The sequence below is a fragment of the Lonchura striata genome, chromosome 1 (assembly GCF_046129695.1).
Source record: "Lonchura striata isolate bLonStr1 chromosome 1, bLonStr1.mat, whole genome shotgun sequence".
NCBI classification, from domain to species: Eukaryota; Metazoa; Chordata; class Aves; order Passeriformes; family Estrildidae; genus Lonchura; species Lonchura striata.
In genome coordinates, this window is record NC_134603.1 from 121,949,419 (window position 1) to 121,974,092 (window position 24,674).

At 35.1% G+C, this 24,674-nt stretch overlaps 1 protein-coding gene across 5 annotated transcripts in view; it reads left to right on the top strand.

The window, feature by feature from the left end:
* Window positions 1-23,921, top strand: part of ANKRD28 (ankyrin repeat domain 28) — a 119,638-nt gene extending 95,717 nt beyond the window's left edge. For 3 of the 5 annotated variants that reach the window (XM_021538156.2, XM_021538155.3, XM_021538154.3), the window contains exons 13-28: window positions 921-989; window positions 2,861-3,001; window positions 6,225-6,336; window positions 6,947-6,973; window positions 7,869-7,943; window positions 8,941-9,142; window positions 10,582-10,669; window positions 11,081-11,198; window positions 11,796-12,015; window positions 13,054-13,141; window positions 13,238-13,321; window positions 13,855-14,000; window positions 14,171-14,253; window positions 14,392-14,474; window positions 16,711-16,802; window positions 21,924-23,921. In XM_021538156.2, coding sequence (XP_021393831.1) covers window positions 921-989; window positions 2,861-3,001; window positions 6,225-6,336; window positions 6,947-6,973; window positions 7,869-7,943; window positions 8,941-9,142; window positions 10,582-10,669; window positions 11,081-11,198; window positions 11,796-12,015; window positions 13,054-13,141; window positions 13,238-13,321; window positions 13,855-14,000; window positions 14,171-14,253; window positions 14,392-14,474; window positions 16,711-16,802; window positions 21,924-22,210 — 1,915 coding nt within the window. In that variant the 3' untranslated portion in view covers window positions 22,211-23,921. The other 2 variants (XR_002466102.3, XM_021538159.3) reach the window with 2 other exon arrangements.
* The last annotated feature ends 753 nt before the right edge of the window (window positions 23,922-24,674 follow it).

Here is a 24,674-nt window from a genome sequence, read left to right on the forward strand (position 1 = left end):
GGAAATTTGTTTTTACCAAACCCATAAATAAAAGGTCAGTCTAAATAAACTAAAAGCAAGAATTAATTTCCAGAGTTTAGGTGGATGAAGTAGTCAGAACTACTTGCTCATCACTTGAGTTGTGTTCCATATTGATTATTGTTATTGTATTGTAGGTTTTCTATAGCAGCTACTCAAAATTGCCTGGAAGAATTGGGTAATAAATTTCATGATACACTTTGTGGGACACAAGAACTCCATGATATCAATATTTTCATTTTTCTGTTTGAATGTTAAGTAATACTGTTAAGTAATCATTCTACGTCAAAAGTACTTGCTAGATACATCCTTGTTGCAAGTGATAAAAGTTAAAATGCTATCTTTTCATATAAAAACCAAATAATTTGTGACACATTCCCTCACTCATCTCCAGTTTAGGAAAGTTACCAAAAAAGCGTTTAAACAATTGACAATATAGTACACCTACTATGATGATCATATTTTATTGAAAATTGATTACACTAAAAAGTAAAATATATATGTTTTAACTTACATTTGGCCTCAAGAAATATGCAGTAAAATCTTGCCTCTGTCCTGGAATCCTGGTAGCAAAAGCATGTGACATGCAGGTGTTACTGTTTGTTTATAGGAATTGAATTACATATTGAATTAGGTTCATGTTTATGTGCTTTATGCATGCCAATTGATATCAATTAAATTTATATATGTGGACTTGATAGAATATATATTCTTTATTGGTTTGGTCGAGAAATTATGGAATCTATTTTACATAAAGAAATATATATATCAGAAACTCCATATTATAGTTCAGTTCCATTAAACTTAACAGATGTACATGTGTAGTAGTTCTGATATTCGTAGAGGCCAATATTAAGGAAATAAAAATTTCAATCACAAGTAATATTGTATTAATTTAATAGGAATTTGGAGTGCCTAAATCTTCTGCTAAATACTGGTGCAGACTTCAACAAAAAGGACAGATTTGGAAGGTAAGACATTCCAGATTTGTATATTAGAAAGGGCTGTTAAAAGTAGTAAGCAGTAGCAGCTTATTGATATGTGGCCAAGTCTCTCTTCCAGTTTAACTGGTTTTTTATGATATCATGTCTCTAATAAACTATGTTTCAGCATATGTTCTCAAAAGTCACAAACATATTTTGTAATCCTGTTTTGTTAGGTAGGTGTTTAGTTTTGTGTTTAAAGACTGAATTTCACATTCAACTGTAATTTTTGTGAACCTTCTTTCCTTATAACGTGGATCTAATATGTTTAAAGTGCTCTCATCCAAGGACATTACTAATGTTTTCCAAAGAATGAATTAGGCAAATCTATAAATCTGTGGCTATTTCTAAGCTCTTTTATTAAAATGCCCAGTATTTTATTATAACTGCTTCACCTTTTTCATTTCACAGTATCGATCCCTTTCTGCTTCCTGTTTGAGCTCTGAACTCTTTTGGAGTGACATTAATTTCTATTTTTAGTATATGATTAAGTTTAGATGGCAGGATCAGTACTCATGTAAAATCTCACATCATGTCATGGAAAATACGGTTTTCTGGATGTGAAGAGCAGGAGTAGGATTTAAAGAAAAAGTTATGGATCCAAAGTTGTATTTTGGTTTACTTTCCACTTCCATTATTGTTGCACTACAACACAAAATAACTCATGCATGCACACTAAGATCAAGGGAGGAAAAGGAAGGAAGTTTTATTTCTGACTTCACAATATATAGAATTCCAAGAATGACAGTGGATTGGAGGATAAAATTGTTACCTCTCCAACCACACTGGTCAAACTAACAGTCTATCAATTCTCTCTTCTCACAAAGAATGCAAAACAATCATTATTTACATGATAGTGCATTACAAACTCTAGTAGAAATACGTAAACATCAGAAGGCATAGAAAACTTCTAAAAGAACTTTAAAACTTTTAAAAGAACAGGGTGACACATTGCTTGAGAAAGGTACAACTATTTGTCACAACTTTAGTCTTCGAAAGTTGGGGTTTCCTTTTGGTTTGGTTTAGATTTTGGATTAATGTTCATGTTAAATAGAGCAATTTTTGCAGGAGATGGAAAATACTAATTTAAAATGGGGAGAAATGGGAAAAAGACATTTTAATGGAGAGGAAGGAGCCTGAATATCTCCTCAAAATCAAGATATTTATAGCTGCAGTCTCCTTTTAAAAATAGAAAATTAACTTCTAAGTCACATTGGTATTTTTAAAATTTTAGCTAAACTGACATATTTGGAGAATTGTTTATATATTTGAAGCTGGGATAAGTTTTCTCTGACATTATACAACAGTACTAATATTTCATGGTTTTTGATACAAGAAGACAAGGTATATTTAACAGTGCCTCTGCTATGTCAGTATAGATAAAAATAAATAAAAATGTTTTCCTCTCTTAGGCAAAATTGTGCTTTGTTTATTAAAAATGTCTGTTTGTGCAATTGTTGTATTTTATTTGTGCTATATTTAGTTGTTGTGCAGTTTTTGATTTGTCCATATTTTTCCATGTGGCTTAAAATTACTTAACAGAAAATAGTATTTCTTATGTAAACTGGATTTCCCTCTCTTAAGTTTACACAAGAGAATTCAAATAAAGCTTCATTTAATATGAAGTTTGTGCATATTTTGGCTGGCAAATAAATCCACTATATATGGTTCAGCATTGTTAAGTGATCCCTAGAAAGTGGCCCTATTCTTTAGTACTGTGATGATGCATTCTTCACCAATAATATTCACTTAAAAATGTAAGGAGGATTTAAGTTTCACTTTATTTTGCTTTTTCTGTCTCTATAATATTATTTTGCTGTTATTTACCATTGTACTTTTTATTTAAATGTGTACTAAAGAACTCCACTCCATTATGCTGCTGCCAATTGTAATTATCAGTGCCTGTTTGCCCTTGTGGGATCTGGAGCTAGTGTGAATGACCTTGATGAGAGGGGTTGTACACCTCTGCACTATGCAGCTGCATCAGACACAGATGGGAAGTAAGTGGCATGCTTTGTACTAAAGCCTTTCTCATTAGGAACATTTGAGCTGTGAATTTCATGTGTGTTCTGCCTTCAGATTTGCCAAATGCATTTCTTATATTTTTAAAGGTTAAACTTGACAGAGGTGTGTGCATTGTATAGAAAATATGTAATGTAACAAATATTTCAGAGGAAAGAAATGAACAGCAGGAAAATGTATTGTAAGAATTTTATGTCCTATAATGCAGATGTCCTAAATCAGGAATTAATTTGGAATAGAGTTCTTAATCCTATCTGCTGTATAGTGGTTGAATAAATATCCTTTGTGAGGATTATTAAATTAGTTGTGGGCAGTAGGGTCATTTTGCCTTAAAATCAAATTCTGATGAAGGATGGATATTTACTTGATATTTCAATATAAGGTGCTTTGTCGATTTGATGTTTAAGCTACTGCTGCAGTGCCAAACACTACTATCTGTTGATAGTGTAAATTTTTATGATGTAGTTACACTTTTATTAATGAAATCCAGAATCTTTCATGAACCCACTGATCTCTTACATGTGTTTATTTTCTAACCAATGGTTGTATTTGACATATTTATTAATGACTTAAATGCTTATATGCAAAGTGTATATAGGTGATGAAGTAATCATCACCAAAGTGATGATTACTTAAGCTCGACATTGGATATATTGAGGAGACAAGAAGAGCATCACTTCTTGTGCACACGTTCACATATGCAGCAGCACATTCCACATGCACACAGTGACACCTTCCCTGGAGAAGTGCTGCTTTGTGCCAAATCACCTTTTTTTTTTAATACAGCACCTTTTAAAGGGTGAGATAGCAATAAGAATGTGGTGTTGTATGACTTACAGATTGGGTTTTGAAGGCTAAATAAAGAACACTTTTATGGCCATTTAACTTATATTTGAACAATGTGCCTTTTTAATGTAAAGCCAGATTTCAAAATTAAATTGTCTGCTGCTTTTTAGAAATAATTTCTATTCCTGTTGGAGCTTGCTGAGATAATTTTACTTTAATTGCCCTCTTACAAGTTGGGCTAGGATTAATTTTAGCTTCACAGTTGCTCTGAAAACCTCCAAACTATAATGGTTCTTCAGATGACATAGTTTTGCCATCTGTCTTACAAAAGGCAGGGGCAGGAATGGTGATGACAATACTGCAGAGCTTTGGGAGGTAACTCAAAGTATCATCTCTGGAGCCCACAGGCTGTTGCCCTTCTGATTAACATTTGGGTCTCTGGAAGACAGGCTGCAAAGCAGAATGGCCTGAGGAGAAGCTTTTTATATTGATGCATCAAGATGAGTAGTAACAGCTGGAAAACCAGTACTGCTCAGCTCATTCAAAACAGGAATGAAGTTAAAAATGATTACTGGAGTCGGAATATAAAGCCTGGGAAAAAACATGTCAAGAAACCATCTACATAAAATTACAAAAATATTTGTGTGTAATTTTATGGTCCTTGTTCAGACATCTTTAAAGACGGGGATGTTTTTGTTGAAACTTATTTTCCAGTTTATTCCTGTTTGAAAGTGTTTCTTTTGTATCGTTAACAAATGCTTTTGATCTGGAATGAACACCACTAAGCCCCATTTTATCAAGACTAGAGAGAAAAGCATGATTTCAGAATGAGGTAGAATAAGCAGCATCTTAGAGGAGAAAGAAATGTTGCTTCTATTTATATTTTTCTAATGGAAAACAAGTAAAGAATAAATGTATGGGAAATAAATTTAATTTACGTGAGTTTTCAGAAATTTAGATTAATATTCTCTTTAAGAGACCTGTTGAGGACAGTTAATTATGTGAAAGATGCAGGAGTAATCTCTCTCAGATGCAAAAAAATCATCAAAAATAATTATCTGGTTTGCCCTTGAAAGATTGGGTAGTTGAGGATTTTTAGTAGATTTAGCTCCATGCAGTGTCTTTAGTGTATTGTAGAAATTTAGGTAACCAAAGCCAGTGATATGTAACATTTATTAATCACCCATGAATGCTAACACAAAATTACTGATCCAAATTAAAAAGAAAGTTAAATGATTGGACAAATGAAATGTAAGAACTGTAATTCTTACTTAATGAGACAAATTGATTTGTCTTTGGGTTCTCATAAATCTCATCTCATTTTAATTCAAACAAAAACATGCAAGCACAGTTGTCTTTAATGAAGTCCAGGCATTTGTTTACTGGACAAATAAAACCTGAATTGATTGGTTAAAAACATAGATGTGCTTTACAAGTAGCTTTTTATTAGCTATAAACTAGTTTTAAAGTTACTTGCATCTTATGTTACATATGTTATTCTTTAAAGCTCAAGAAATTTTACTGTTTTCACTATGTACCAAGTCCTTGTTTATGCTGGGAAAAAAATTATGGAAGTGAGAGTGCACCTCTGATAAAGAAGTCTTTAATGATCCCAGAGAAAAGAAGGGTTGTTGACCTGTTGTACACTTCCGAATAACAAATAGCTTCACCAGCAAGTTCAAAGTCACAATAATGACTTTGGAAAATGTTGCTGAAATTATAGATATAAGAGTATGAAACAGCAGGGTTTTTGCTTGCAATCATTTAGTGTGCACACATGGGGTCTCTTAAAGCAGAAAACTAGAGAGAGAGCTGATTTGCATCCCCCATTTCCCATCCTCATGACTGAGTGTGGTTGAAACTGGGCTGATCATATTCTGCCTTATAAATTTGTCTAGTGAAAGTAAGGAATGGTAAGATATATGTATGACAATAACTGAGTATTTACTGTATAAACAATTTTTTTTTAATTATGTCTGGTAGTGGAAGTGTGTATGTGTTACTCTTGTATGCTACCATGAAGATCTGCTTCTCTTATTTTCATATAACATACAGAAGAAGGGATTAATGCAGAAAACCATACAAAATAATGATCATTTATATTAGCAAAGGTGACTGCAGTTGTGTTAACTAGGAGGAAAATAGCTATGAAATATTAGTTTTAACAAAGTCAGAGAACTCAGAAGATGCAGGATGTCTGCAGAGAAGGATTATTTCAAATTTTGAAGCTTTGTGATTGACCTTTATGCTTGATGTAATGAGGTAGCTTTCTCTAGTCCTAGCCAATATTGTACATTAAATCAGTGTCCCTGTGTGCTGTATTCTATTTTCCAGTTGAATTGGAACAATTTATCACTTAGCATTAAGTTGAAATTCAGCATTTAGATACATGGTTGCATATGTCAATTTGAATAGGTGCCTGGAATACTTGCTAAGAAACGATGCCAACCCTGGGATCCGAGACAAACAAGGATACAATGCAGTTCATTATTCAGCTGCTTACGGTCATCGCTTGTGTCTTGAATTGGTAAGAAAACATATCCTAGATGAAAAGTTACCAGCTGCTCTTACAGGGTGTGGTGGAGAGGCCAGGGGATTCCTTCACCTTGGCTGTCAGACGGGTCACTACTGTTTGTCAGCCTCTGTGCAGATAAATTTAAGCATTTGGTATTCCTAAAATAGAAGCAAGGTGAGGAGCTAGGATGCTAGATACTGATTAAAAAAGATGAAAAATTCTCAGATGAAGAGGTAACTGGTTGAAGATGTGGGATGTTGTTTCTTGGACTACAATACTAATTTTTTCTTTTGCTGATGGCTGAAATAAAATAACCATAAATTATCCCTTTGAGAACTTTCAAGAAATTTCATGAATGTCATTTGAAAGGAGCAAATGAAAATGTGGGGGAAACCTGTAAAGAAATGGTGCCTTATGAAATAGTTCATGCAGTTACAGTAACTAGTGGCCACATAATGGAATTTCAGATAATAAAGCTGTGGTTAGTTTTTTGTTGCTCCCTTTGCAATAATATGTATGTTATTTGATATACTGTGTTTTACAACTTCTGTATTTTTTATTAAAATTGTTCTTTTATATTTAAATGTATTAAAATACGAATTTTGGATGTTTTTAATTACAGATTGCAAGTGAAACGCCTCTAGATGTTGTAAGTGAATTATTTCTCAATTTTAAGTACTACTATAGAGCAAAAGAGAACATGTCATTTTAAAAATACTGCTTACTTTTTAGACTTACTCAACCATTTCTTCAATGCATACTTGTATTCTATAATTTCAACTACAGTTTAGATTTAATTGGACTTTACAATTCTAAAATGGGTAATTATTTTTAAGCCATGTGGTTTTTTACTTAAACGGTTGACTGTGATATAAATGTGTGATAATGAAAATGGAGTTTGAATGTACTTGGTGTTCTTCAAATACTTTGAATGGTTTAATTCTGCTAATGCACTTAATTAAATAAGGTCTTGAAAAAGACCCAGAAGTAAAACTTCAGAACACATCTGAAAGTCACAAATAGAAATCTATATACATAGATACTTTAATGCTATAATGCTTTTGCTTCTTTTGAGTCCATTTTTTCTCTCTGAGAAATATTTTCCTTTTCTGTGAAACCCATCCTGCTGTCTGGCCTTTCATATTGTTTTCTGCTGACTTTTCACCTAGTCAGAATCAGCTTACTTGGCTGATGTCTGAGGCTTTTTTCCCTGCTGCTGTTGTCACCTGTCCTTTTCTTCCCTTTGTATTCATCTTTCATATTGCTACTTCAGAAAAAATATTAATTTAATTTAGTTTCTGATTGAATTATTGCATTGTTATGCAAAATTAAACTGCTAGGGTTGGAACATGAAATTGGGGGAGGTGTTGCAGTTGTGTCAAACTCTAAAATGTAGAAGATCAGGGCATCTGTAATTCTATGCTATTCTTCCTACTTTTTCTCCTTTATTTTTCAATCTGTGTATATGGGAAACTGTAGCAATTATTGCTGAGTGTTTTTAAAGGTGAGAGGGTTTGCACTAATTCTGACTTTCTCTCTTTAAGCTGATGGAAACATCAGGCACTGACATGCTGAATGACTCAGACAACAGAGCACCCATAAGCCCGCTGCATTTAGCTGTGAGTTCTCAGTTCTGTAGTGATGACAGCTCATCTGGTAGCAAACAGTTGTTACACAGGTTTATTCATTCTGGATTTTTTCAAAATAGGTTAATAAACAAAATGCAAACAAATATACTAATATTCCTGAATGAGGTATACAGGATGAGTTTTGCATGTCACTTGAAATTTGCTTTCATGTGGAATCCTCTAATTAAAATCTTTGCTAATAAAACTTTTATAAGTCTTGTTCTATATAAGTAATTATGACTTTTTTCATCATTACATTGTTTTACTCTCTTAATTGTTAAGTATGAGAAATGTTTGTCCTCAATACTTTAGGAAAGATTTGCACAAGGAGTAGTGTAGGACAGTGATTAGATGCTGTCTATAAAAAAATATTCAAAATACAGAGTAACCAGCTCAATATGTAGCTTTGATCTTTTCACTGAGTTTAAAGCAATTGAAAAACCACACTATACTTTCTGCAAATAGAGTCTCATGCAGTATATAAATAAATAAATAAATATATATATATATACACACACAAAGTAAAAAATAATCAAATAATCTTTGGTAGTGGTAAATGAAAGCTATTTGTACTGCATTCTTATTATAGGTGCTTTTTTAATATTTTATGTAAAAAGCTTAAAGAAATTACTGAAGTTTGCTTATGTTCCTCACTTGAAATAATCTGAGGATGATGTAAATACAACATAAAGTGATGAAACATTGTGCAGTAGTCAAAATACTGTTATTTATGCAGATTGAAGATAGATGATATTCTGGGAGTAGTTACAGTTGCTGACTGAAAGGATAAAATAGGAAAAAATCACCAACCTTCTTGCTGAAATCATGGGGTTTTTTAAACTGTTTGTAACTACTTACGTGCTGCATCAGTTGCTCTTCTGCATGCTGCAGTATGAATAGTCTCTTTACAGTTTCATTTATGTAGTTCTGGCAAGAAAGGGAAAAATGTTAAGGATAGAAAAATTGAAGAATTTTCTTGTTCTTGTAGGCCTATCATGGCCACCATCAAGCTCTGGAAGTGCTGGTGCAGTCACTGCTGGACCTTGATGTGAGGAATAACAATGGAAGGACACCACTGGATCTTGCTGCCTTTAAGGGACACGTGGAATGTGTAGATGTGCTCATTAATCAGGGAGCATCAATCTTGGTGAAAGATTATGTTGTAAAGAGGACTCCAATTCATGCTGCAGGTATGTGCTAGCTACTAACCTCTAGAATTTTGGCTTTTGAAGTGGATGATATGTTTAGAAGTCTCTGTCATTAATGTTCTAAGAAATAGTATTTAGGAACAGAGGATGACTTTTAAGGTATATGCTGAGCTGAGAAACATGTAGCAAAAGAGTTGCATTCAGAAACCAGGATTAATCCAATAAACCAGCGGAATCCAAGGAGTGCTGTCCCACACACACTTCTCTCTGGAAGGGTGCCTTGTCCTTGTCCATTCAACTGGCTGTGCTGACAGGTGTCAGTGACATGTCCCTGCTTCTCTCCTCATCTTTCACACAGCCTGAACTGCAGGTCCAAATTTAGATAGACAAATTGCATTGCCTGTCTTGGCAGTAAAATGCTTCTAAAAATGACTGGAGCCTTGGAGAATTTTGGCAGTTTGAGAAGAGACATGAAAACTTTGATTTTTTTCCAAGGATTTAAATGACTCCTGAGCATTTTCAAAATACCAGCAATTCTTTGCAGTATTTTCTTGCTGACTTTCCTAGAAAACATCTCTAGGCCTGCCTTTCTGAGTTTAGAATCTACACTATAGTCTTATTTTTTAACTTGCATTAAAAATAGGCTTATTAAATTTGACATTTATAGTAATGGTATTACGGAAGTGTTGCAGTTAAAAAGAGCATTATGTACAAAACATCATCATTCTAACCACTTGATTTGTTGTCCATGAGCACAAGCTGCATTCTTCTGTTTGATTGAGCTTTCCTAGCTTGTGTTAGCATGTCTGTCAGCTACAGAAACATGAATTGTTGCTATGCTTGTGTGAACTGAATATTGCAGCTGTAGGTCAGAAATAATTTTCCTTCCAAGAAGCAATCATTTATCTTTCATGGGTTGCATTTAAATGAGATTTCTCAATTTTCTGTTTGTTATTTTTCCATTTTTTTAACTGCTTGGTTTATTACATCTATGCATTGCATTTCCTTCCCCTTTCTAAATGTGATTTCCATTATTATTTTATAATTAGGTGCATGCTACACTTGCTAACAAAATCTGACTATGATTTGCTAGATATGTGTTTTCCAGTGCCTTAAAACAAGCAAAAATTATGCCAATTCCTATATTTTAATGTTCCTTCTTATGTATGTTGTATAAGCATATATTCCAATTTCTTTTAATATATACAACCTCATTTATATATATATATTTATATATAAAATCTGTTGGCAATTGACAGCTGGAATCACTTGTTTCTAACACTGTACAGTTAAGAATACATGATTTCTGAAATTATTTTCTAGTCTTCATATTTTTTAATTTAAGTTATAACAATGGTAAAGCTTTACAGTAGGTTTTCAAGCTAATGGTCTTTACTCTGGGCAGATAGGTTGCCATTCTGGTTGAGCTCTCTACTCAAAGGCAATTAATGTAAACTCCATATGTTTATAATGTTTTACAGCTACAAATGGTCATTCAGAATGTTTGCGGCTATTGATAGGAAACGCAGAGCCACAGAATGCAGTGGACATTCAAGATGGAAATGGACAGTGAGTTTAAACTATGGACATTCTGTTCTACACAAGTTATTGTATTTCATAAAAGAAAAAAACAAATATTTTACAGTAGCTATTTTTAACTTATTTTAAAAGGAAATTATTGCAATAAACATAAACTTGAGAGTGAAAAATATTCAGTTGGGAGGAAACTAAAATGTGTCTTACTATCCTGTATGCTGAGATGATGAGAAAATGGATTCTAGTTACTTAATCAGGATTTCTGAACTGGGACATGTTACTTTATTTTCTCAAATGGAAAAAGCAAATGAGTGGAAGGTCATAGATAATGTAAATAACATAAACAGTGTTGATTGGAAGGATAGCAGTTGTTATACTTGAGCTGAGTGCTAGTCTGTTAAATTTCCAAGTGTAAATTTCCACTTTATTTCTGCCTCTGCTTAGGACTCCTCTGATGTTGTCAGTTCTCAATGGGCACACCGACTGTGTTTATTCACTCCTTAACAAAGGAGCAAATGTAGACGCCAAAGATAAGTGGGGAAGGACAGCATTACATAGAGGGGTAAGAGAATATTCCCTTTCTTTCATTTCCAGTTTCCTACATGCTAATTTCAAATCAAGACTTCATATGTTGTGTTAATGAATCTCTCATTATTCTCATTTTGCCATTTTAATTTTTAATTCTATTTTAGTTGCATTCAAAAAGTGGATTCCACCTGTTTGCTATCTACCGTCAGAATTCCTTTGGACTTCTAGAACCTCCTAATCTTGCTGTAAAGTGTTGACCCTCCGGAGAGGTCCTAGAGTACAGTTTTTTGGTTGTTAGGAAGGTAGTGTTAATGGGAGGAAGCAAAGTATGATGCATGCCACTTGCCAAATACTTTAGTGTCTACCAGATAAAAAAATTGAATGAGCCCAAGAGATTAGTAGTTCATTCAGTTGTATTCCAAGAAAATATTCTGTCATAAGTATTATAATACATTGCTATTTTCCCAACAGAATGTCTGTTTTCAGGAATAAAAATAACAACTTATTTTGCTTATTTCATTACGTTTTAAAAATGCAAGAATTTGCCTGAGGTTTGCTTGCTTTAGTTCTACACCTTGGCTTATATACATGAATATTTTCAAACTGGCCTTTTCCTGTCTCCCTCTCACAGGCAGTTACTGGGCATGAGGAATGTGTGGAAGCATTGCTTCAGCATGGTGCTAAGTCCTTGCTACGGGACTGCAGGGGACGGACCCCCATCCACTTGTCAGCTGCCTGTGGCCACATCGGTGTCCTGGGAGCTCTGCTGCAGTCAGCTGCTTCTGTGGATGCAGCGCCTGCCATGGCAGACAATCACGGCTACACATCACTGCACTGGGCCTGCTATAATGGTAAAACGCTTTGAAATACAGCCCTAGAGCTATTTGGTGGTATTGGGGTAGAAGTATTAATAGTTTAATATTAATACAAAAGCAACATATAAAGTCCATCCTCTTTCAGTTCCTTTCAGTGAATGAGAGAAAATGACAGACATGATATCTTGAAGAGGAATGTATTAACATCTAATACATTAGAGATGTTTACTTTTGTCCTACATTTTTGTCATGTACTATCTTAATTTTATGCCTCAAGGAGTCTTTAAAGCAATTCAGCATAATACCTTTGAATAGAAATGTGTCCCACTCATCCCAAAAAAAAAATGTCATAAGGAGGAATGGTTTCAAATTAAATCTATTTTAAACTTCATATGAACTATGATAGGCATAAGAAAATCAAGCATATAAAAGTGATTCCATATTAATTTTTCTTTTCTTCGCTGATACTTTTAATGGATTTGAGAGTGAGGGAGACCTTAAATGTAGGAAAATCATTCGGCTCCTTTGCTAAAGATTCTGTTCTGTGTGTTCATTTAGAACATAGTAGAGGTTGTTTTTTATTTCATCTCAGAATGACATGATAGAGAAAAATCAAGAAATAAAAGATTAAACCTTAATTTCACCACTTATTATTATATGAATAACTACTGAGCTGATGCAGCTGGGTGATAATTTCAAATAAATGCAGAACAAAAATAAACCTCAAATGATGGAGATGTTTTCATGGAGACAAAGTGATGAATGTACAGAAGAATTAGCAATGCAGAGGTGTAAAGAATTCAGTTAGGTGTTCTGGATGTTCTTCAGACAGCATGAGGTGCCTTGTAAATTTCATAAGGTTTACACTATTATGTGTCAGTTTGATTTTCACGATTCTAAGAATGTATTGGTTCCTAAATGTTGAATATTCAGCCCTGTTGAATATAACCAGTCTTTCTTTGAAATTTTCAAATACAATACTTATTAATCTAATTTAGATACATATTTTTCATTGCATGCCATAGTTAGACCTTTTCCCTTCTTTTTAATACCTAACTCTTACATTTGCTTTAGGTCACGACAGTTGTGTAGAGCTTCTTCTGGAACAGGAAGTTTTTCAGAAAATGGAAGGAAATTCTTTCAGTCCCTTGCATTGTGCTGTGTAAGGAAGTGTAAAATTATTCTTCATAAATTTCATTGCTGTATTTAACAAAAGATTTATCATTCTGTAAATAACAGTCTGTTTAATTCATTATAGGATAAATGACAATGAAGGTGCTGCAGAAATGTTAATTGATACACTAGGTGGTGGTATTGTAAATTCAACAGATTCAAAAGGAAGGTAAGAAAGCAAATGCAGAAAGAATGTTTGTAACATAATACAGTGGCTGTGCTAAATTCTTCAGTTGTTTGGGTGGGTTTGTATTTTCTACTTAACATTAATTCCTCATTTCCCTGGCTTTATTCTTTGAAGTTTTTTTTTGTTGTTTTATTGTTTTGGTTTTTTTTCTTTTTGTGATAGAAATAAATTCTAGGTTTTTAAAATCCTGTTCTGATTCAGTAAATTTGAATCAGCTTTTTATTATACAGGCAACTTAGAACATGTTTTAAATTTTATCACTTTGTGGATAGAGCTTTACGAATATTTTATTTTTCCTGAATCAAATTGTATCTGTATTATAAACTGCATGGGTGGCATTAGTTGAACCTAGAAAAGGACTTTTTAAAGGCAGCAGTCACAACTCCAGCTATACTGATTGCAAAGGATCAGTGGGAGAGTCTTTTTTATTTGTAGGATCACAGGCAGGGATGCCCCATTGAATACAGTAGAAAGCATGGCTGAACATGGCCATATTGTCTTTTGATCTGTTGTAGAACACCTCTGCATGCAGCAGCTTTTACAGATCACGTTGAGTGTCTACAGCTTCTGCTTGGTCACAGTGCTCAAGTAAATGCTGTAGATTCTTCTGGGAAAACACCTTTAATGATGGCTGCAGAAAATGGACAGACGAATACAGTTGGTAAAGAGAAAGATTTATATACTTCTGCTCTTAGCTCTGTTAATCTTACTGTGGGTGAAGTAGCTTTACAGTTAATGTTCTTGTGAATATATTTTGCCAAAACTCTGTTTTCATTTTATTTAGATATTAAGGACTATGCTTTTACTTAATAAAAGTCTTTATTTCCCCAGAGGTGCTGGTTAGCAGTGCTAAGGCTGATCTGACTTTGCAAGACAATTCTAAGAACACAGCACTCCATTTGGCTTGCAGCAAGGTGTGTGCACGGTCTGAATTACCAGTGCTGAGCTTTGTGTCATCAAGCGCTGTTTGAAAGTATTGTTACTTTGAGAAAACACTCAAAGCAATTTGTGAAGAATATCTGTTATGTGACAGATGTTTGTTCTGTGTTAAGGGTCATGAAACTAGTGCCTTGTTAATCCTGGAGAAGATTACGGATAGAAACCTCATCAATGCCACCAACGCAGCCTTGCAAACGTACGTATCAGCAGGGAGGGTGTTTGAAAGATGAGTTCTTGGTGTGCATCTTGCTCATAAAGAGGAATATTTTTCAGATTTTTTTTTTCCGAATTCATTGAATCTAAACTGTTAATAGGTACCAAGAGTGAAGCAGTTTGGAATTGAAATGGTGTTTTGCTCATAATTAAAGCTTTGGATGTTTTTTTTCTTGTGGGTGAATAGAATGATAAAACTTAAATTATTGTAATTCATGTGTGGAGTTGCTGCAATCCACTGAGATTAAAAATCACTCCATTTAACATCTTGAGGCAAACTAAGACTTGGTCTTCAAAGATGGCTACTTTAAAAAAATAACTGCCTGAAGTGTGCTTTTATTCTTCAGCATGCTTTCTGTTTCATGTTTTAAGGATCAAACATTCTTTTCTATTAAATATAATGGAGAATACACTATTCTTAAACCTTTCTGAATATCGTCTCTCAAGCAGAATTAAACCTATTTGGTTAGCCTACATCAGAAGGAAACCTTAGAAATGTGTGGTATGTCATACCAATTGAGATGAGCTACTAAAATGACTCTTCTGCATTTTTCCTTCTAGAGAATGCATTTGTGTTCAGGGAGTACTTGACACATGATGTGTAGCTGAGTTATGCACATGAATTATTAGACTGCTTCAATAATGATAGCACAGACCATTTAGGGGTAAAAAAAAAAAACAACAACAACAAACAAAAAGGATCACCAAAACTGCCTTACACTGGAACTTGTAAGCAACTCATATATTATTCTGGCCTTACATCCTTTCTGGAATTTTGCCATATTCAAGCTCATACAGTGCTTCCAAGTATTCCCTGAGAACTGCTTGAATTAAGGAGTTAAAATAGTAAGAATTCTTCCTTTGCTTTTGCTGCTCACCATGGTGCACCTCAGGCAGCATGAAACAACCAGAAAGCACGAAAGGATTGATTGCCTCATTTCTGGCTTTAAGCAAGGATGTCTTGGGAGAAGGAAAAGCAAAAAGGAGATGGGAACAGATGTGGGAAAGTATGCTACCACAAGCTCATGTAATTCCACCCAGATGCCTTGGCTCAAGTAGTTTGATCAAGAGATGTCATGGGATAAAATAGGTACACATTTGCACCTCCATAAAGTGTTTATATAAATTGCAAGGATTTAACCGTTTTTTAAATAATACTGCTTTAGCAAATGTTTAATAACTAAATTGACTTTCTGAACAGCTTAAACAAGATCCTTCTTTGTGGCAAGATAAGCATTAAAATTGTTGGTCTCCACATTAAAATTATTTTAATTACACCAGATTTTTCAGTATATCTGTGGGGTGTGGTCATTCATGAATTTTTAATACTTTTAATATAAGCACCATAGATACAGCTGCTCTTGTTTGTATCTTTTATATTTCTGATATATAAGGCATTTGTTTCCAACTCACAAGATAGCTTATAGTTAATTCAAACAACTTCGGGAATCTTAGAATGAATGAAGAGCAATATGAAGCAGAAGGGAAGTAAGCTGATAATTCTGTTTCCTGCTGAGTGATATTAAGGTTTTATTTAAGCCAGTGGGAAGCAATTTGAAAAACTGTTGCATTTGAAAAAGATATAATTGGAATATTTGAGATAAAGCTACACTTTATAGTCAACACAAAATTGATCTATGGTTAGTAGTTTGAGGTTTTGAAAAGTAATCTGCTTTTCTTACTTCATGCATTATACTGTGAAATATTTTTTCTTCTCTAATCACAATGGAATACAGTGGTTTCTAGAAGGCAAATTGATGAAGTACTTCTGCATCTCTTATGGGTATTTCTGTGTAGCAGCCAAGGACTGCCATTCTGCTGTTAGAGCTCCAGTGACTGATGGCAGTGATATGCAGTTACTCTCACATGTGACAGTATCTGTTACAGCAGTTGAGTGGGGGATTTATCAACAGCAGGGTGCCAAGCACTTCTGACTTTTTAACATGATAAAGTCAATAAGCAGGCATATCTTTACTAGCAGCTGCTTCCTCACTGTGTGCTGCCATGGAAAGAAGAAGGTTCACAATTAGTGTTGTAGAGTTTCTTAGCAATAAGAAAAGAGATTTGCTGAGTTTCCATTCTTAGTTATTACAGCTACAATATTTATGTAATGTGTAAATAATATAGAAGTGTAAGTATACAGTTAACTAGATGTAAGCTATCTATCTTACTTAATGACTTGTTCTAAGGTTTATATATGAGTTTGCTTGTCTTCACAGACCTCTGCATGTTGCTGCTCGAAATGGACTAACGGTTGTAGTTCAAGAGCTTTTAGGGAAGGGAGCAAGTGTACTTGCTGTAGATGAAAATGGTAAGAAAAATCTAACTTTGTTTTCCTGTAAGGAACTGTGGTTGTAAACTCAACTCCCTGAAAAGCAGTAACGCTGGAAACTCCAGATGAGCCTTGTAGTAGGTTGCCCTCACAGAAAAAAATGTATTGGTGGTGGATCATTTTAGCAAAGCAGCAGAAGTGTAGGGAGAGTAAAAACTTTCAGAGCAATGCAGGTCATGGCACAGAAGAGTTTGGTTTGCATTTGTAGTTTTATGATGCACTATAAAAGTAGTTTTATGATGCACTTATAAATGCACTAGCTTTGGCATACCAAAAATGGTCAGAAAAACATAATGCTCAAAATAAAATATAACTTTCAGCTGTTAAGCTGGATTGAATTGCTATTTGATTTGTCACAGTAGGTATATTGGTGTTAGCTTTTAAAAGCTAGTATGATTTACAGCTCACAGTTACTGTTCTCAAGCTTCTGGCTCTTCAGAGTTTTTTGGCACTTAGAAGTAAGAAGTAACTGCTTTATCACAGGAATAAATCCTACATCTTGTAAGAACAAAAGAAAATTAGATTTACTGACTAGTTCACATATTTTCATGTAAGATATCTGTGGTCCTCTAAAGCTGTGCTTTTGAAAGCATAAAACTTTGTCTCTTATGCTGTGAAAGCAGTAGCTGGGATTTGGGGAGGAGTGAGGCAATGGATTGTTTGCTTTTTGACTTTGTTTGGGTTTATTTGTTATTTTTTATTCCAAAAATGATGTGCCTAGTTAATAGTTCTAGTTATATTTTCAGTTTGGAAAGTTTTTCCTCTTTTAATGTTCATTGTGACTTTCTCAGTGTGTTTCTCAAATTGCATTGCTTAAAGTGACATGGGTGACTTAAAGATCATTCCTTACCTAAAACAGGGCACAAGAGTAAGCACTAAAAGAAACTCTCCTAAAATGAAAATATTGAAAGATATCTTTTTTTATTTTTGCTTCTCATCACATGTATGCTGACTGGAGACATTTGCATTTTTGTGGGCTTCTCATATACAGACAGCCAGTCCCTTGTTAGGATGGATCTTTGACATAACTGAGGAAAACCATGTGTGTCAAAGTACCCTGGAAGCCTGGGGATCTAAAAATCTTCTTTTTAATTCTGCTCACATTTTAAATTTTAAAGTAAGTCTGAGCGCTATCTAATATTTTTCCTCACTGTGGTTCTTTCTAATAGCAATTGCTTGGTTTATAAAATTTTAAGCAGCCTTGATGAATGCTTTTTCTGACTGAAGAAATAGGCAGTAGAATATTTTGGATCACAACACTGATATTCTCTTGCTTTAGCATAGTCCAGATAAGTTCAGTGATCTGCCAAACAAGATTGGCATTTCATACAGAATTAGATGATATGGGAGTTTAATTTTAGTTTTTGAAAGTTTTAGTGTTTTTCATGGAACCTGTCTTGCTATATGGAACATGTAATTAGCAGAGGCTCAGCTGTTATGATGATCCACTTTTTGTCTTTGAATTTGTCCCCTTCCGTAAAAACTACATTGACTTTTTGCAAGCAGTCTGTATTTCTATCTATAACTGTATAAACTGAATCCTCTGCTGCTATATCTGAGCTGTAGATCAGTATTGAAAAACATGAGCTTTGAAAAAAAATATCATTCCAGTTATCTGCATTTCAGTTTATAGTTTATAAGATTTTTAAAACTCTGAATTTGAAGTCACACTGCTTTTGTCATAGAGCATCTTTTGTTTAAGAACTAATGTCAATAGAAAAAAATCTAATCCTCTTGGTTCTTAATAGATTACATGCAGCTGAAATAGAACATTAATTCTTCAGTATACTTCCCCAAAGCAGTTATATTGAGGGTTAATTCTCAGCTCTGTATCAGTTCTTATTCAAATTTCTTTTTTTTTTTCCCATTTTTCTCCACCAATCATGATGAAACTGCCATCATTTTAATCTACAAAAATTCTGTTGAATTGGGCATTATTAATGCAAATTTTCCCATCTTAAAAGAAATTATTGGCTTTTTATTTCATTTGACACAATATGAAGTTTTATTTTGTCACTCAACCAACATTTCAGGGGGAGGGGTTTTTTTGTGTGTTTTGTTTTGTAGTGGTTTTTCTTTCCTTCAGCCATTTAACTTGTATTTTAGTTTATATTGGAGATGTCCAGTTTTCTGGGAGGAATTTTTCTGCAAGTAGTTATGACTTCTGCCTCAGACTCATCTCTTTCCCATTGTTAATACCTCATTCAGTTGATCTTGAGAACTCTCATTGCACTGACCACATTAATAACCCTCTGATTTTCCTGTAGACTCCTTCCTGGCAACTTTCAAGCCCCAGGGGAGGGAGCAGCTCTGCCTTTGGGCAGGGGGAGCCTCAGCCTTAAGTTAGTGTCCATCATGCAGACCCTTGTTTTCTGTTGTGCAAGGATGCTGCCCCAACTCACTCTATTTGTATTGCCCCATCTACAAATGAAGATAGTAAATATTTTGTTCTTGTCATTCTGTGAAGCCTTACACAGGTACAAGTGCAGATTATGGGGACCATTACAGCAGAGCTGAGTAAGAGTATTTCAGTGGAGTCAGTTCATTTACCAACATCATCTTCAAAGCAAATATAAAGTATTTATGTCTGCTGTTTCCATGGCTTATGAATTATCACTCTGCAGTTAAGTGACATAAAATTACAATTTGTTCTTATAAATTTGAATTTGATATAGTGGAGTTAATATAAGTTAATGTGGTGGAGAACACAGATGTCAGTCTTCTGTGATGTAAGCAGTTACTTCATCTTGCTATGTCTAAGGCAAGAATATAACTGGAGTATTTCATTCCTGCTTATGAAAGCTAGGAGCTCGAGACCTACAATTGTATATTAATTATAAACACAGTTTTTAGAGAATGGAGAACTTTTAACAGAAGCAAGTATTTTGTTTAATCCTTACATTGACCTTTTATGATGAACTGGGATGCTCTGCTCCAGAAGGAACATGTGTATTAATGACCCTAGAAGTCTTTAAAAGGGGGAGGGGGGAAGGAGTCAAACAAACAAATAAAACCCTTAAAATAGCAGATGACTGCTTGTTTTTCTTCTTTGAACTTTTATCAAGTCACATTAGTGAAAGGAATGGTGTTGAATATGACCAGCTTGAATAAACTTACATTGTGTGTCATCTTACCTTCATACAACCTCCAGCAACTGTAGATATTAAATGGTGTGCATCTGAGTATCAGTTCTGAGCCTTCTGTTCTGCCTTATATGCCTGAAATACAGTCATGATCGAGGTGTGGCAAGCCCTGGCCCTTGCTTCTGAATCCTCTCAAAATGTATCTCTTCTGCAGACTGTCACTGTTAACTCTGAGCTGTTTAAGTGCTGTGGTACCTTACTAACAATGAAAACATCCGCTGCGCTGCACTTCTGTACGGCCCTATCGCATGGTCAGCTGGTGCGTTCTGTGCTTGACTTATCTGTGTTTCCTTGGATTGTGTGCTCCTTTGGGCAGGGACTCTTGTCTTGCTCTGTTCAAAGCATCAAGCACAAGGTCTGTCCTGAGTGAATAATAGTTCAACTGCAAGACTGTCCCCTGCTTGCTGTTTTCTTGATTTTTAGCTACAGTTATTTTCCATAATGTGCTTACTGGTTTAATACTTATGTGCAGTTGCACAATACAGTAACTGCTCCTGAGCTCTATCCTAAAACTTGATCTGGACCTACTTCTAAAATAAAGATGATTCCTTTGAAGTAGTTGAAACACTTGCTGGTAGAATGAGCATTGTCTTGTTTTCCCTGCCTTCCTAAAGTCTGGATAGAAGTCTGTCATGCACTTTGCGTTAAAGCCATCTATTCTTTAAAATTACTTGTGTGCTGTTTACTTGGATGTTGTACACCTTGAACTTGTGGACTTCGTGGTAGTGCAGGACTTCAGACTCCCAAATGTACCTGAATATGAGTCTTCCTGTTGAGCTCATTATGGGCATTTCTGTCCCACACACTGAGAGATGCTGCAGGGTGACCTGGGCACACGCTGCCGGGTGGAGCCAGGGAGGGGAACTTGTCCTGCTCTTGGCAGCAGAATTAGCTTGATCTGTGGTGATACTTAGGAGACTGCCCTGCTTTTAGAGCTGCTGTGGCACCACCAAGGACAGTCCCTTGGTGCTGTAGATGCACCGAGACCTGTGCCAGAACTCACTCTCAGGCACCAGCCAAATGGTTAAGCCTGATCTCTGGATCTCTGCTGAGGAGAATTTGAAGCATTTTTCTTGATATTGAATGAATAGAGGCAAGTACACAGAGAAGGGGAAGCTGCAGAAGAAACAATGATGGAGGATTATTAGAGCCACAGAAACCCAGAAGAGATGTCACAGCTGTGTGACCTGACTGCAAATCATTCCACAGCCCGAGACCTCCTGCATTTGGGGGTTGTCACAGCAGCAATGCCTGGCAGAAGTTTGGTTGGACCAGTTGGGTAACCAAGTGGTCTCCCTGCAAGTTCTAGCCTGCTAACCCAGCTGGCATTTACTCAAACTTCTCTGGATTTCTTAATTGATACCATGCAAATAAAAATCAGGCATTTGCTTTATAATTTATGTTACTGAATATTGTAATGAAGTATATTACACTATTGCAATGAAGTAATTACACTCTGCCTTTTCAATTGCCTGGCCTTGATCCTTTAGCCAGCTTGTTACTGAGATAGCACAGTGTTATTGAAGTACCTGTCTGTGATGCACAGCTGTGGTGGAGATTCTGGATGAAGAAACGTTTGAGCTGTAGTTTCTGCAGTAGCTCTTTAGTGAATGCTGTCACCTATCCCTGCTGGCTGCTTTTATTTGTCTCTCCTCAGGCAGGTGACTTCCTCACCATTTTCAGAACTGGGCTTTTCTCACTGGCCTAGAGTGTTTGGCTGTGCTTAACAAAGCAATTACATCTTTTTTGCAAAGCCCAATAATTTCAAGATTGTTTTTGTAACAAGAAATTTAAAAATACTAATTGATAATGCATTTATTTTATTTTTTTGGTTCTTTAAACAGTGTGGAACTAAGCAATGTAAAATGCTTTTGCAGCTAAAAGATTGTATGAACTTGGAGAAATGTGTACATAGTCTTTATTTTAAATGAAGGTTTTGTTTTCTCTCGACTTGCAGGTTACACGCCGGCTTTGGCCTGCGCGCCCAACAAGGACGTGGCCGATTGCCTGGCTCTCATCCTGGCCACCATGATGCCTGTGTCATCGAGCAGCACATTGCCCTCCCTCACCTTCAATGCCATTAATCATTACACCAACACCTCAAAAACTGTCACCTTCGATTCCTTGCCAATCATGAGGAGTGACCACAGCTCCTACTGTACTTTCAACAACATTGGCAGGGAAGGTGGCTACCCCTACACAGAAGAAGACGAGCTCAATGACTCAGATTCCGAGACCTATTAGAAGATATTTTTTGTAGGTCTGAGTGAACCCTCATGCTGGAAGTCAGATTGTGCTATCAGAAAGCTGTTGCTGTTTGAATGCAGGAGGACACACCTTTGAGAAGATGTTTTTTATTGTGGTTACATATAAAAAAAATCTGTGAGACTCTAGGAAGATTTTTAAGAGCATATTTTGCAGAAGAAGCATAAATTCTTGAATAAGTACTTTGAATCCATGGCAAAAAAAAAATAAAGAATGTCAAAACTGTTTTATTTAACTGTATTCTACCATTCTGTTTCTGGTGCCAGGAGTAATTCCTGCCGACTGGGCACCCAACTCGGTGTAAATGTACAACACTATTGTACAAGACAAAGGATGCTAGATACAAATGCTCTCAATAAACCTAAAACCACTTTGAAGGCAATAAATGAGTTTGGTACAGTAGGCATTGTTTGTGCTGCAAATTGCCAAAGGACCAAATAACTTAAAGATTTTTTTAATTAAATACGTTTTTGTGAAAACTGGAATAGGTTATTTGAGAAATTATTTCAACCAAACCTTAATTACTTCTGAAAAGGAAGCTTAGATTTGGGTTTAAATGTTGAATTTTATTTTTTTTTAATCATCTGAAAGCCTTCCGACACTATTAAATGTACCATAAAAGAAAGCAGATGTGCTTTTAAGTTTTATTTTCTTTTTCTTTTAGGTGAAATGAAAATGATCTGTCATACTTTTATAATACTTAAATTAAACCAGCTAACAAGGTGAAGTCAGGGTGAAAAATGTACAGTGTAATAAGGGAAGGAAGGGGTGGGAGATGTGGGAGGGAAGAAGTAATTGTTGCACAGTTACAGGTTTTTTTTTAACTTTTGGGTTTTGGATGGAATTTTTCCTTAATTTAAAAATACATGAGTAACTTGCAAACTATGAAACTGCTTAAAATGGAATTGAAATGTCTTGATAACTCTGTTGTGACTGAGAGTTCTTTTCAGTAATTTATCTACTTCCTTACATCATAAATTTGTATGTAAGATTAAAATTGTATATCCCTGTCACTTTTTTTTTTTTTTAATCCCAGATTTACAGAGGGGGGAGGGAGGAGGGGAGGTGAATTTAAACGTATATTTCCCTATTAGAGAAAAAAGTACAGTGTCTGGTCTGTGGGAAGAGCTGTGTATCTTTGTTGTGCTCCATTTAGAAAATAAACAGCAGAAACAGGTCCCTGTAAGGTAGTTCAGACTTGCCCATTTTTTTTTTTTATTTATAACAGACTACTGTGGTTTTTTTAATTGCCTGAAGAATGAAAAACTGACATAAGTAAGCTGAAGTTTTGTCTGTTAAATATGAATTTACTTTATTTGGCTCTGCTTTAACTATAACTGTTACTTTTCAAATGAATTTGTTTATGTACATGCAAGGAATCCTTGCGTGTCCTGGCAAAGTACAAATAAATTACTACAAACTGATTCCAATTTCATTTTTATCCTTTTTTTATATTGTGAAACTGGAAATCTTTGATATTGTAAATTAACAGCTGCTTTTTCTGAACATAGTATGGAAACATGGGACAATATTTTGATCTATTTGATAATTTTGTGGGGTTTTTGAAAAATTAATGAGCATGTACATAGAAATAGTGACTGCTTGAATACTGTATTTACCTGCACTCTCTCAGTACTTCAAGATTCCTGTATATTTTACAGAGTATAATAAAACACAAATGTGAGTTCTACTAATGAATAATTTATTTGTATGTACTAAGAATTAATGACAAAGTCTCTTGTCAAACTGTTGAAGTTTATAAAATCTTCATAAAGGCTTTGCCAGCATTTTAATTCTAAAGTGAAGGTGAGCTACTTAAAGTAATTTTAAGTGTTACATTACTTCATTATTCCTTTAGGCTTCCTTATAAATATTGCTTTCTTAACCATTTGTGCCTGTTTATTTCTGAGCAGAGTTAAAGGACTTCAGGGAAGTGGTGACTTCTGTGCTCTCTTCCCTCTGAACCTCTCACATGTGGCTCTGGCAGAAATGTTTGTGCCACGGGCAGCACTCACAAGATCCACATGGGCCTGTCTTGGGATGCACTGCAACCATTTAAATTCAAAGGCTGAAGCAACGTGGACCCATTTTTTCCTCAAATGCTTGTGAGAAAGCTGATGAGAACACCAAGTAGTGTGTCCGTTGTTTAAAAGGTAACAGCTGCATGTTTATGTTTGTGAAACTGTCTGATGTTAATTCAAAAAGACTGTGAAAGGATGATATTAATAGGCCTTTATTATCTGTGCTGCCCTCTGTCTGACTTGGAGATGACCTGTTATCTCTGTGTGGTGTCTGTAGCCATAGGGCACAAACTATAGCAGGGGACACTCCTGTCCTGATGGAAAAATTGCAGTGCAGTAGAGGCCAAGTGACAGAGGAGGAAAGGCTCAGATGGCAGTGGTTTGTTGAAAAGTCAGAGATTTGGATATAGAATACAGATAGA